Source organism: Crocodylus porosus, unplaced genomic scaffold (genome assembly GCF_001723895.1).
Source record: "Crocodylus porosus isolate Cpor-Errol unplaced genomic scaffold, CroPor_comp1, whole genome shotgun sequence".
In the NCBI taxonomy this organism is placed as follows: domain Eukaryota; kingdom Metazoa; phylum Chordata; order Crocodylia; family Crocodylidae; genus Crocodylus; species Crocodylus porosus.
Genome location: NW_017728914.1, coordinates 25,439,286 through 25,452,391, shown reverse-complemented (window position 1 = coordinate 25,452,391; position 13,106 = coordinate 25,439,286). Strand labels below are relative to the sequence as shown.

The 13,106-nt window shown below is 47.7% G+C and overlaps 1 protein-coding gene across 1 annotated transcript in view; it reads right to left on the bottom strand.

Moving 5' to 3' along the window:
* AFF4 (AF4/FMR2 family member 4) overlaps positions 1–13,106 on the bottom strand; it is a 79,343-nt gene that overhangs the window by 42,712 nt on the left and 23,525 nt on the right. The window contains exon 2 of the mRNA XM_019535023.1: positions 2,012–2,138. Coding sequence (XP_019390568.1) covers positions 2,012–2,134 — 123 coding nt within the window. The 5' untranslated portion in view covers positions 2,135–2,138. The remainder of the gene's footprint in view (positions 1–2,011; positions 2,139–13,106) is intronic.

Here is a 13,106-nt window from a genome sequence, read left to right as displayed (position 1 = left end):
TGAACTGAGCTCTCGCACGTTCAAAAAGTTATGGAGGGGTGCCCTGTGTCTAATGATGGGTACCTTTCAGCCAAAGAGGTCAGGAACCATTGCTTTAGACTCCCTATGAAATGAAAAGTGTGGAAGCATTGCAGGCCACCCACAGAAGTGGAGTTAGCACTTTAAAGAAATGAGTATTTTATTTACGCACTTTTTATAGCCTAGCATCTCTCACTCTGGGGGAAAAAAATGGGCCCAATACACTCTTGAATGAATGAAGAGTGTATAGCCAGTTTCTAGTCAGTATTCTGCACAGTTCTGCAGTGTCAGCAATAAACAGAGCAGAAATTTTGTTCAAAGAAAAAAAACCTGCCCATCGGAATCACAAATCTGGAACTGGGGTCAGATTTGATACTAGTTTGTCCCCAAGTACACAAGTTCCATATGAGATAGTTCTAGACCAGGGTTGGGAAAATCTGGCCTGCCAAGCCATTCTATGCGACCCATGGGGCCCCTCAAAATATTAGTAAATTAATATTTATTTGCTCCTGGCTGCCTGTCAAAGCTGACAGGAGCCAGGGATAGTAGGACCCAGGGGGAGCCCTCAGCAGGACTGAGCAGCCCAGCCCTGCCCCACTCTCAATCCTTTCACTCTTTTCCTGCCCCAGCCCTGCTCCAGCACCATGTGCCTCCCAGCTGTATTGCCAGCTGGGGAGCACAGGGCCCCTCTGGTACATGTGTAGGCAGGGACAGAGAGTGTGTGCATGTAGGCAGGGGCAGCATGTCTGCGCATGCGCCTGTGTTCATAAGGAGAGTCCCACATGCACACCCCTCCATACACATGCACTCGCACCTCTCCCCCAGCTCTGCCATACACACAGGTGTCCACACTCCAGCCACCCTCCCCCCCACACAAACTCCATACCCACCCTCCCAAGGCCCCCCACAAACCTATATGTACCTCCCACAATATACAAGAGTAAACCTTCATTTTAAGCTATTGTGCAATAACCTCTGCGTACACTACACAAACGCATGTAAATCAAGACAAAAATATTTTTTGAAATCAAAGTAATGAATGTTGTCAATGTTGGCTTTTTAGAATATAATTTGGTATTTTTTGGTTCCGAGATGGCAAAACTCCTTGCTGAAAGGAGTACTTCTGGGGGAAAGGGAGAGACTTCTGGTGGCAAAAGTCAGGAGTTAGGGGGCGGGACTTCTGGTCACAAGATGGTGACCAGGGGGCGGGGCACCTGTCAAGGGGCAGGACTTGCCATGCAGCCCTCAACCACTTGCCAAAACTTGGTAAGCAGCTCTCCACCCAAAATAATTGCCCACCCCTGCTCTAGACTTATAGCGAACATCTGAACAATAATATCAAATCACCTAAAATGGTCACCAGAAGACTAGACACATAAGCTTTAAAAAAAAAGTAAGTATCTAACTGATTTCCTAGGATATTTCTCCAACAGTTCCTTAAAACCTAGAAAAGTAATACCGTCTTATGAGTACAATTTGTTTTTCCCATTAATTATACTGGTACAAATCCTATTGCGGACACAATTTTACCAGTATAAATGTGTTCACTAGTAAAGATATATACTCTTACTTCTCAAACCAGAAAAGGCTGTATGAACTCTGTTATAATAACTTTATCCATAATAGAGGGGTTTTGCCACTTTAATATCACTGGCCTATTACAACAGGCAACATTTAGTGTAGCAAGACTCAATTCTCATTTCCTCAGCTAATTGCTATGGTTGCATTAAAACAATGAATGAATTAAAAACCTGAAGTCACTGTAGTAGTGTAGTAGCTCATTTCATTCCTTCAAATAAAGCAACATCTTGAGTGATCTATTAGCTCTGCTACCTAGTAACCTTCCACCTTCATTTTTAAACCCTGTTTCTGTACACAAGAACTGTGCACCAAATAATGCAGTCTAAAAAAAAGAAAGGCTACCATCAGTCAATTGAATATGGCTTTGCTACAAAAAAAAAAACTGCATTGTTTTAGAACTGCAGAAACTCACAACTTTATAAGGTTCAGCAAAGAGAGGAGAGTTTGGTGGAAAGGCTTCTTCGCCCTGTTGAATTTCTTGATTTCGCCTTTCCCTTTCTTTCATACGCAGCACATTCCGGTCTTCACGGTTCATGTTGCTACAATAGAAACATAATTTCTGATCACAGAAAGGAAATAAAGAAGGAAAAAAGAGCTGGTGTCACTGTGTTTGGTATGACAACAGAATAATTCAACTGAAGGACCCTGGTTCTACATAGGGGATATCCAAATTGAGGTGTTTCCTTTATTAAAAGCAGCTGACATCTACAGGTAAGTTGGTTATATATCCATCATCAGCAAACAGCTTTTATCTGTAACACTGAAGGAGATCACAAAAAATCAAACAGAAAAATTAATATAGAATCCCACGGTAAACCCCTATTCCTGCAACCCTTTTGACCTCTGCAGTAATTTAAAACAAGTAGCTGACTTCAAAAAACAAGAACCCCCACATCCCTCCCTCCATCCACACACACAGGCGCTAGGACAAGGATTCTCAACCAGAGTGACAATAACAACAGGTCTAGGAGCATCCAGCTGTAATTCACAGTTAAAACCTGCCACTGCTTTTTCCTCTTTTCCCAACTGTTTCTACAAACAATAAATCCCCGACTCCCTTTTACCTTTTCCCATACCCAACGCTTGATCTCTACTTTTTTTTTTTTTAACATTATTTCCTCTCCTCCCTCCCACAAAGGTTTTATGCATCCTCTCCCTGCACTTTGAATTCAGCTTTGCTGTTGTTACCAGGATCTTCAAAAATGACATGTCTACTGCAAACAATTATTTCAGTTGACACCTCAGTTACAGTAATACTGCCACTTTTCATCCATTGTACCATCATACCAAATCTGTAAGTACTGATCAATATGGATTAAGATGACATTTTCACTTTTAAAAACAAGCGAATTACCAGTTACCCTATATGAACAAGAACATTAAAGCCAACCAAAGATATAACTGGTCTAAAAATCCTCCACTTGAGCCTGACAAAGCACTAGGCCTAGATGTAATTGGGAAACTAAACTAAGAATCAGAGGGCAATACCATCTTATGTGCACTGAATTTTAACATGCCAGGAAGTTTAAATTAGAGGTGCACCAATACATTAGACTGATATTGGATTGGCACCAATATAAAGAAAATTGATTGCATCAGAAATCAGCCAACTGTGGCCGATAATTTGGCTGATAAATGCCTGGGCGGCGAGAAGCACAGCCCAGCAGCTTGGAGAGCTGCATACCTCTTGTAAGTCTGTTGCAGTAAAAGGAGAGGGAGAAAAGAAAGGGGAGGGAGCAGCAGATCCACACACCCCATAGTGAGGGAGGGAGTGGGACAGGGGCAGATGCTGCCCAGCTGCGGTGGGGTAGGTAGCAGGACAGAGCTGTGGCTCATCCAGGGGGTGGCTCCTGCCGCTGTGCACACCCCAGGAGGGCATGGCGGTAAGGGGAGGGTGGTCTGCAGCTGCAGGCTGGGGCCGTGCCAGGCTCTTCCTGGCGCGTTTCGGGGGTTGGATGAGAGCTTGGACCAGGGAGGGGGGTCAGGGCAGGTGGCAGTGGAGTTGGGAGCAGGGGCTACGGCAAAATTTGGGGTGATTGCAGCCCCACCGCACAGCCCCTCTCCCAGCACCACCACCACCTGCCCTGAGTGCAGCCTGGAAGAGCCCAGCGCAGCCCCAGCCTCAGCCTGAGCCTGCAGCCTGCCCTGCCAGATCCGGGGGCACAAAGCCGCCCCTCCATGCCATCCTGGGGCGCGCAGTGGCAGGAGCTGCCCCTCCTTCCCCGCAGCCATGGCTTCATCCCAGCTGGGCAGCTCCTGTCTCAGCCCCTTCCCCAGCCCCACTCCCTCTCTAAACGCAGGAGCCCTGATCTGCCCCCCCTCCCCGAAGCCCCTTCCCATCCCTTCCACCACAACAGACTTACCAGTTGCATGTAGCTTCATCAGGAATCAGACCAGTATCAGCCAATATGCCTCCTTAAAAATCAGATATCAGTATCAGCACCCAAAATCACTATCAGTGCATCCCTAGTTTAAATCAACACAATTATCTCATATTAAATCTGACACGTTCTTTAAAGTCAAATATGAAATAAACTTTCACTGAAAGACTGTAGTTTAATATGATAAAAGACTATATGAATTTAAGGGATTATTATTTGCATGACATATTTAGATAATGAAATATTTTCAAAATCCTTGCCGAAGCACGTTTGAAATCTAAACAATAAAACTATTGTCCTATTCTAAGTAAGGATGTGAAAGCTTAAATGATTAATTGTTTAACCGGTAAGTGCAGTGATAACCAGTTAGCTTACCAGTTATCATTTAGCTCTAGGCAAATCCAAGTCTAGCAGGGAAGGGGGGGGAAAGACAGACAGACAGACATTCATTCAAAAAGCCTGAGCCTGAATTGATTCAGTCTTTTCAGGTTAGTCTAACCTCCAACGTTTGAACCGATTTGGAGGTGGATAGACATTCCCTTTGCATTCCAGAAATGCAGGCACATGCCTGCGGTGATTCAGGCTAGAAGCCAGGAGGTGCTAAAGCAGCCCTCCATTCCCTTTTACAGTGCTGAGCTGAGGGGGGCAAGGCCAGGCCCAGGCAGGATGCTCCGATTAGGGAGGGGGTTCCTTAATCAGAGTGTCCTGCCTTTATCAGCTCTGTTATTGGTATTTAGCACCCCATCAGAAAACAAGATTTGTCTCATCAGTTCAAGCTCTTCTTAAATAGCTTTTTCCAAGCTACCTGTTGATTAGCTCCAAAAAGCCCTAAGCAGACAGTGTCCTGTCTGCTTTGCACAAACACCTTTCAGCATTACCTTGCATACCACATGTTGGCTACAGTCTGTGCTGTGAGAGGGACAGGAGGGATCTCTGCTTGAGCAGCAAGTGGGGGGAGGGAGCAGGGGAAGCCAGGCAGACACTGCTGAGCCTGCAAACCTCTCCTGGAGGTGCAGCAACAGAACAGAGGGGAGGGGCCAGCCCAGCTCTCTGGAACAGAAAGTCTAGCCCAGCTGAGAAAGCATGCCTGGATCCTAGGGGACTCTGGTTTAACTTAAACCAGGAAGGGGTGTGGGACAGACAGTGCATAAACTGGTTTGACCCAAATTAGTTAAGTCTGATACTACATTCAACCGAATTTATCCCAAACTGGTTTCAGCTATTTTCAAACTGATTCATGTGCACTGAATGTCTGTTCTGTTACAGGTTTAAACCAGTTTCTAATTACTTGTCCCTAGCCAGGGTGCCCCAGTGAGAATCAAAAGGCAGCAGGGCAGGCTGAAGACAGGGAGGGAGCAACCAGGAAAAGGAGAGAAGGAGGGGGACTAGTACCTATAGCTTAAGAGGAAAACAGCCTAATGACCCATCAAATTCAACAATTATCTGCTGGTTCACAGATGCCCTCTCCCTCCCAGCACAGGGTTTCACATGGGCTGTGTTGGCTGGCTGAGCTTAACTTCTCCAGCCCTCCCCACAGTAAAAGGGCCTTGGGGGCAGGGAGCAGTTCCCAGCAGCAGCTCTGCTGGAGCTGGTATATTATTGGTTAAACCACTTAACCCAGGGGTGGGCAAAATACAGCCCAGGGGCTGCATCCAGCCTGCTAGGCCATTCTATCTGGCCCATGGGGCCCCTAAAAAAATTTAGAAAATTAATATGTATTCATCTGTCCTTGGTTCCTGTCAAAGATGACAGGAGCCAGGGGCAGTAGGACCCAGAGGAAGCCCCAGCAGGCTCCTGCAACAGCAGGGCCCCCCAACCCCACCCCCTCAGCCAGAAGCCCCATGGCCCGCACTCCCTGCTGCAGCTGCTCGCAGCCCACACAGGGCTGTCCTAAGCAGGCACCCCAATGCAGGCTGTTAGCAGCTGCAGCACAGGGTTCCAGCCACAAAGCAGGGGAGGGGCTACTTTTCCCTGCATTCAGCACCAGCTTGTAACCCACCCCTGCTGCCAGCCTGGGCCCCATGCCAGCTCCAGGCTCACCCAACAGGGCTGCGCTGCAGTGGGAGCAGCTGCAGCCCTCCCACTTGCCGTGCCAGGCAATGTTTGCTGCTGCCCACCTGGAGCTCCCATGCTGGGCAGCACAGAGTGCTGCAGCCTACCACGGCACGAGCAGCAGCAAACACTGCCCAGCACAGCAAGCAGGGGGGGCCACTTTCCTCCAGGCTGAGCAGTTGCTGCTGCCACAACACAGCCCCAACAGGCAAGCCCAGAGCCTGCACAGGGCCCAGGCTGGCAGCAGGGGCGGGTTACAAGCTGTTGCTGAGTGTGGGGAAAAGCGTCCCCTCTCCAGCGCCCCATGCTACAGCTGCTCACAGCCTGTGTCTGCTCAGGACAGCCCCACGCAAGCTGCAAGCAGCTGCAGCAAGGAGCACCAGCCATGGGGTAGCTTTTCCCCCCCACACTCAGCACTATCTTGTTCCTTGCTGGCAGATGCGGGGTTGGGGCTGTGCACTACCCCCTGCCTGTACCGCAGGGCTGGGGGGGGCATTGGGAATGAGTGGGTGCAGGAACCAGCGGGAGCATGGGGCCTACACCAGTGTCCCAGGGCCAATGCTGGCAGGGCCCAGAGCACAGCAGCAGGAGTACAGGGTCCCGGGCAGTAGGGGCTCTATGGAGCCAAGCCAGCTCCCCCCTCTCCCTGTTGGTGCAGCAGAGCCCGGCTCTACAGACCCCTGCCAGCCTGCACCCTGCTCTGGGCCCTGCCGGTGCTGGGGCCAATGTCCCAGGGCCAAGGCACCCATCAAGGGGCAGGGCTACCCATGCAGCCCTCAACAGCTTGCCAAAACTGGGTAAGTGGCCCTCTGCCCAAAATAATTGCCTGCCCCTGGCTTAACCAATATAATTAGAGGAGATTAAACAAATATTTTAAAATTATATTTACATCTCTAATTCTAAATAAATGAGTAAACCTCAATCTCTACCACTCCAACTTGTAAATATTTATTTTATTTTACATTTACTCTCAATTTCTCATATGCATTTGGCTTAATTTTCCCATACACTAAATCAGGGATTTTCAACCTTTTTAAACTATGTATCCATGGTGGCTAGATACCAAGTGGGGGGGGCGGGGGGAGTTGCGCACCTGGACACAGACCAGGGAGGCAGGATGGAGTGCTGCCACCTCCCAGGAGCAGGGACAAGGGAGGGAAGCTCACCAAGCTGCGGTGAAGGCAGCAGTGCACCTTTGTGGGGTGGGGAAGCTGGTGGTGCATGCCCCCTGGGCTGGTGTGTGGCGGTGGTAGCCACCTCATGCGCACTTCCCCACTCCGCAAAGGGGCGCCACTGCCCTCACCCTGACCTACCCCTGCTCCTGGGAGACGGCAGCACTCTGTCCCCTCCTGTCCATGTGTACCCCCTAGGACTGGTCCAGGTACCCCCAGGGATACGCATGCCCCTGGTTGACAACCCCTGCACTAAACTATATGCAAGGAATTTAATAAATGACAGAAGTCAGTTAGACGCACAATATAAGGCAGTGTTCTCCAACCTTTTTAAGATGAAGATCACTTTTGGAAGTAAAGGGGCAACCCAGGATCTACTGTGCCCCTCCCGACCCCTACCCCTCGCCCAGCAGGCCACTTTGTGGGAGAGGGAAGAGGGTGCAACTGAGGCCCCCCGTGGTGAAGGAAGGAGTGGGGTAGGGGCAGAGGCAGGGATGAGTGAAACCCTGGCCTGCCTGGGTGGTGGAAGGATCAGAGCCCAGGGTGGCTCACCCAGGTGCACTGGGATGGGGGCGGTCCTGCCATTGCATGCAACCCAGAAGAGCCCCAGGGATCATGCACCCCCCTGATCTGCGCACAGGGTGGAAGTGACTGCAGGTTGGGAGTGTGGGGTACTGGCAGAGCTGGGGTGGGTGATTGGGGGCTGTTGGACTGGCATGAGAGGCACCAGCAGCGCTGATGGTAGGGGGCAGGGGCTTGCAAGTGAGGGGCAGAAGCAGGGCATGGGCATATCACTGTCCCCTCCCCATCAACCATGCCCTGCCCCCTCTCATCCCCTGTCCTCCCAGCTCAGATGAGCCAACTGTTCCAGGGCCGGGCCTGGAAGCGGACCAGAACCATAAGCACCCCACTGCTGGGCCAAGGCCTGTCTCCTGCCTGGCTGGCGCCAGGCTGCTCCCACCCAAATGCTGAGACAATCAGTTTGTCTAAAGCAGTGGGGGAGAGGGGGCTCCTGCCGCTGGGCTCAGCCTCATCCTCTGCCCGCCAGTCAGTGAGACAATAGGCCCATCCATGGGGAGGGCCAGCAGTGGGAACCCCCACCCCACGCAGCCCCAGACAAGCCAACCGCCCCAGCCCTGATGCCCTGATCAGGCTGCAGCAACAGCCTGATCAGGGCCCAGGCTGCTGCTGCAGGCTGGGGGCGCACTGAGCTATGTTCCACGGGGGGCGGGGGGGCTGGGTGTGCAAGTGCTAGGAGGGGAACTGCAGCCACCTGACCCCTCCTACCAGCACCACCATGCGCCCTGAGCACAGTATAGTCCAGCCCCCACCACAGCCCTGGCCCCAGTCCCAGCCCATAGCGGCAGCCCACCCTGCCCTGCGTACAGATCATGGGGCAGACACCTCCTGTACCCTCCCAGCTCAGTCTTCCTACCCCCCTGGGGCCCCACTTACCTGACCCCTTGCTCCTGTCTCTGCCCTGCTCCCTCCCTCACTGCATGGGCCTCAATCTGGACCCCACCCCTTCTTCCCCACTTGCTGGTCGGGGGAGGGATTCAGCCCCCCCAGCCTCAGATCAACTCTGAGTCTTCAGGATTGACCAGTCAATCATGATCAACTGGATGGTGACCACTGGTATAGGGTTTGTTAGACAATGTAGTGGAAATGCCCAATTAAAAACAAAAATACTTGACAAGTTTTGCTTGTACTTTTATATTTCCTTGCAGTGCCTGTAAATATGAATGTAACAAATGTGTTCATTCAAGACGTGTCCTGATAAGCATATTGTTCTTGCTTACATGGACTGATATTATTCAAAGATATTAGCTTGTGTTAAAGTCCAATTTAATGAACATTAAAACAGAGCACTTTTATTCAAGGTTAGTGTTTATTATTTCCCAAGACTGAGCCAGACTTCTAAAGTGGAACCTGGAACAAACTAATTTATTTAGATTGTTCCTGACCAGTAAGAAGCAATAAAAAAAGGGTTTTTTTTGTTTTTTTTTTTGTTTGTTTTTTTTTTAAAAACGGGTAGAACACAGAACGTGTATTTGATGCTCTGAAGCACATTCTACCCAGACTATGTATATAGAGTTGCCACCAAAGATTCTCATTTTGGGCAAGTATCCTGCCCTCCCAGAGAAGTACCCGACACAGAACAAAACCATTACAAACATTCTTCTTGGTATGTCAGATTTAATTATACAGACCCTTCAGTTTAAACTACACAGAACAGATGCATTTATTTCTATGCCTGTTCATTAACAAATGCAAATTTAGATTAAGCAATTATTTTAGCTTTACTTTTTAGTGCTCATTTGACACTAACGTACCCATAAGGGGACTCCATGAATGCCTATAACATGTAAACATACACAACAATCTAGACACCCATAAAAAGTATTAATGCTGATGTTAATGCTTCAAATATTTAACAATGTGTGCAAAATTAGATCAACCAACTTTTTTATGTTTTCACTTTTTTAAGGACAAAGATCTATAGTAACTAGTATAAATATTTGGACTAAGTGGTTGGAATAGTGTGACTGCACTGAAGGGCTGCTGAATTTTAATATCATACAAAAAGGACTATAAATGTGGAAACCTTGCTTTGGGAATCAAGTGATATCTCATTTCAGGACAAAATGAGTTAATCTAACTTTGTCATCTCTAATTGCCAGAGCTACACTAACATGTTAAGAAAACATTAACTGCATTACTCTCCCCTTTGCCTTACAAACTACAGTACATGATCAACTTTCTCCTGGGTGGTCATCAGAATTGCATGCATTTGTCTAAAGCCAACAGTTTAAATGGGATTCAAAATTAGATTGTTTTTATATACAGCATAAAACAGTGAAAGCCCATCGAGAGCTTTCAGTGCACTGGAACCATTTAAATCACCAAGTTCTCACACTGGTATTATATAAATAAAGGAAGCTATAGGCTACTGGCTTGGTGAGTTTTCATAACTATGGAAGTTACTCCAGCCAGAGCACTGCTCGAACAATCAGCAAATTCTACAGCTGTGATCCGTAAACAGAAATTAGATACTTACTGCTCTTGAGCTTAGGCATCAAAGGCTCTAGAGAAAATTACTGGGACTTGGCCATTAAATGAGTGCTGTGACCTACTTGACTTCCATAGCTTTCTTTGGGCACAAGCTCACTCAATATCAAATCATAAAATTCTCACTGATTTTTCAGAAATCCATTACACAGCATGAAAACACTTGATCTAAAGTAAGTATTCAGTGTTACCAACTCTCTCAGTATTTTCACAAGTTACAAGATTTCAGACAGTACTAGCATGAGACCTCTACCTCTGCCATGAATTTCAATCACACCTCCAGAATCATCTGATTGCTTATTTGCTGCACTTCCCTGCCTCTGGGAAAAGAGCAGCCAATCAGTATGATCTGTCAATTAAGGCACCGCTGACCGTCTAATTTGTGACCTCTGAATGATCCAAAGGGACAGTTCCACAAAGTAGACATGGACATAATTACATGCTCCTTAACTGGTGAAATGAGGCTTAGTTAAATCCTGCTTTCAGTTAATAAAGGAGCATAGTTTTCTTAGAAGTGTAATGTGCAATAATCGGACTGGGACAGCCCTCTCTTGAGTTTCCTCCACTAGTCAATGCGCGTCACATAGGGCAAGATATTCTGGCAACTGTACCTCTTGAATGGCAGTGGAGGGGAACCCCCCCCCCCTTTTTTTTTTTTTGACTGCTGAAGCTCATGTCAAGAGGGTAAAAGACTGGTTTTGTAGCCAAAAAATAGGGTTGATTTTGCCCCCCAACAGCAGCTAAATCTACTGCTCCTCTATAAAACTACAATTTCCAGAATGCCTTCTGCTCCATTACACACAATGCCTACCCACTGCAATGTGCAGTTGGGAAATGCAAGAATAGCTAATGGCAGAGGGAGGCACAGCTTCCACCTCCTTAGTCTGTACCTGGGGTATGTGCCCCGATGGCTCACTCTCAAGTTACACTACTGAGTTTTCTCTTGGTAGCAGTACTTAACAAGCAAATGTATTGTATCAGATTGCACTAGGAAAACAAAGGTAAGGAAAGCAAGTACAAATACTTTCTGAAATGGTTTGGCAGGTACTCCTGTTGCTCATCCTGCATCTGGTAGCCACCCAAAAAGAAGCGTGCCAAAACAAGTCACACAGGTAAATCTCAAGTAATACAAACTCTTGGTATTCATGCTTGAATAAGTACCTTTCTAGCCACCAATTTTATAATGATCAGAACAAAGTAGAGACAAAGCAGGAACAAGGTTTTTCTCAGGATGCTCTCATCACAGATCTAAATACTACCGAGTAGGACTCTCAGGCTCTTCTTGCCATGTCTCCCAACCCATCCACCTACCACAAGGATCAAAGATCATCCTATGAGAATCCATCCCTCCATCAAACCCTCTCACTAAAAGCAGAATTACACCATCTTGTTAGACACCCTGAAGCTACCAGCAAAGGCACACAAACTAACAATAAAATGGATTAAAAACAACTTCTAGGGCTGAAAGTGTAGTATTTTATGAGAAGCCTGATATTAAGTTACATGTACAGGTTAAAATGCTGCTCTAGTTGTTTACAATAAGTGCTCCCATAAAAACAGTCATAAAAAATGAGCTGCAAAATTCATGTATATGGGGATGTGTTTTGGAGGAGCTGGGAGATAAATGCTACAGAATAAGAAAAGTAAATGAATTAAACTCTTACACAAAGTTCCAACTGAAGGATATTCAGTATAGATCTACTTCTGAAAGCACAGACTAAGACCAATCCTGAGCATCTCCACAAAATGATTTAGGGCAACCTTTTACAAGAACCTTCCCCATTAATTAAGGCTGAAGAACACCACATAATTTTATACAGATCACGGTGGGAGAAAAAGTAAAAGCTTTTTCTGATGCAAGGAACAAAGAAAAGCAAGGCTCTACAAACCAATCTAAAGCATGTTTTCTATATGATTTACCACTGAGTGATAGATTAAAAAAAGCAAGTAATAAAAGATTGTTAATAGTAAAAACCTTCAAATGACAGAACTGCGTGACTGCGTTGCATCAAAAATTCAACATCTTAGTCCAACATCTTGCCAACAAAAGGCAACATCTTAGTTCATTAAAACAGAATTGATCAAACAGGTGTTCACATGAATAAAATTTAGTTTGAAGCTTTAATTTCTAATTCTGTTGTCAAGCGAAAGCAAACAGAAGAAAAAGTATGAAAGGGGACATCATAAGTATACAAAGCAGTAGAGGCGCACCAATACATTGGTCCGATATCGGAACAGCACCGATATCAAGAAAATCAACTGCGTCGGAAACTGGCCTTTATAGCCCGATGCGGCCAATAATATAGCCAATAAATGCCCTGTGCATGCACGCAGCTACAGCACAGCACACAGGCAGTGAGGAGCACAGCCCAGCAGTTTGGAGAGCTGAGTCCAGCTGTTAAGTCTGGTGCGGTGGGGAGAAGAAAGAGGTGTGGAGAGGGGCAGATCAAAGGCCCCGTAATGAGAGAGGGAGTGGGGCTGGGGCAGGCGCTGCCCAGCCAAGGCAGGGCATGGAACAGAGCCACAGGTTGTCCGGGGGCCATGGGGGGGCACTCCTGCCACTGCAGGCAACCCAGGAGGGCATGGGGTGGGGGGAAATGAGGGGCGTGTGTGCCTGGATCTGCACAGGGTGGGGCTGTTGCTGCGGGCTGGGGCCAGCGCTATGCCGGGCTCTTTCTGGCAGGGGGGTTGGGCCGAGCTGTGCTCAGGATGGGTGGCAGTGGCGCTAGGAGATGTTGGAGGGGACTACAGTGAATTCTGGAGTGGCTGCAGCCCCCTCATATAGTTCCCCGCCCAGCGCTGCCACCACCCACCCTAAGCACAGTCTGGCCCA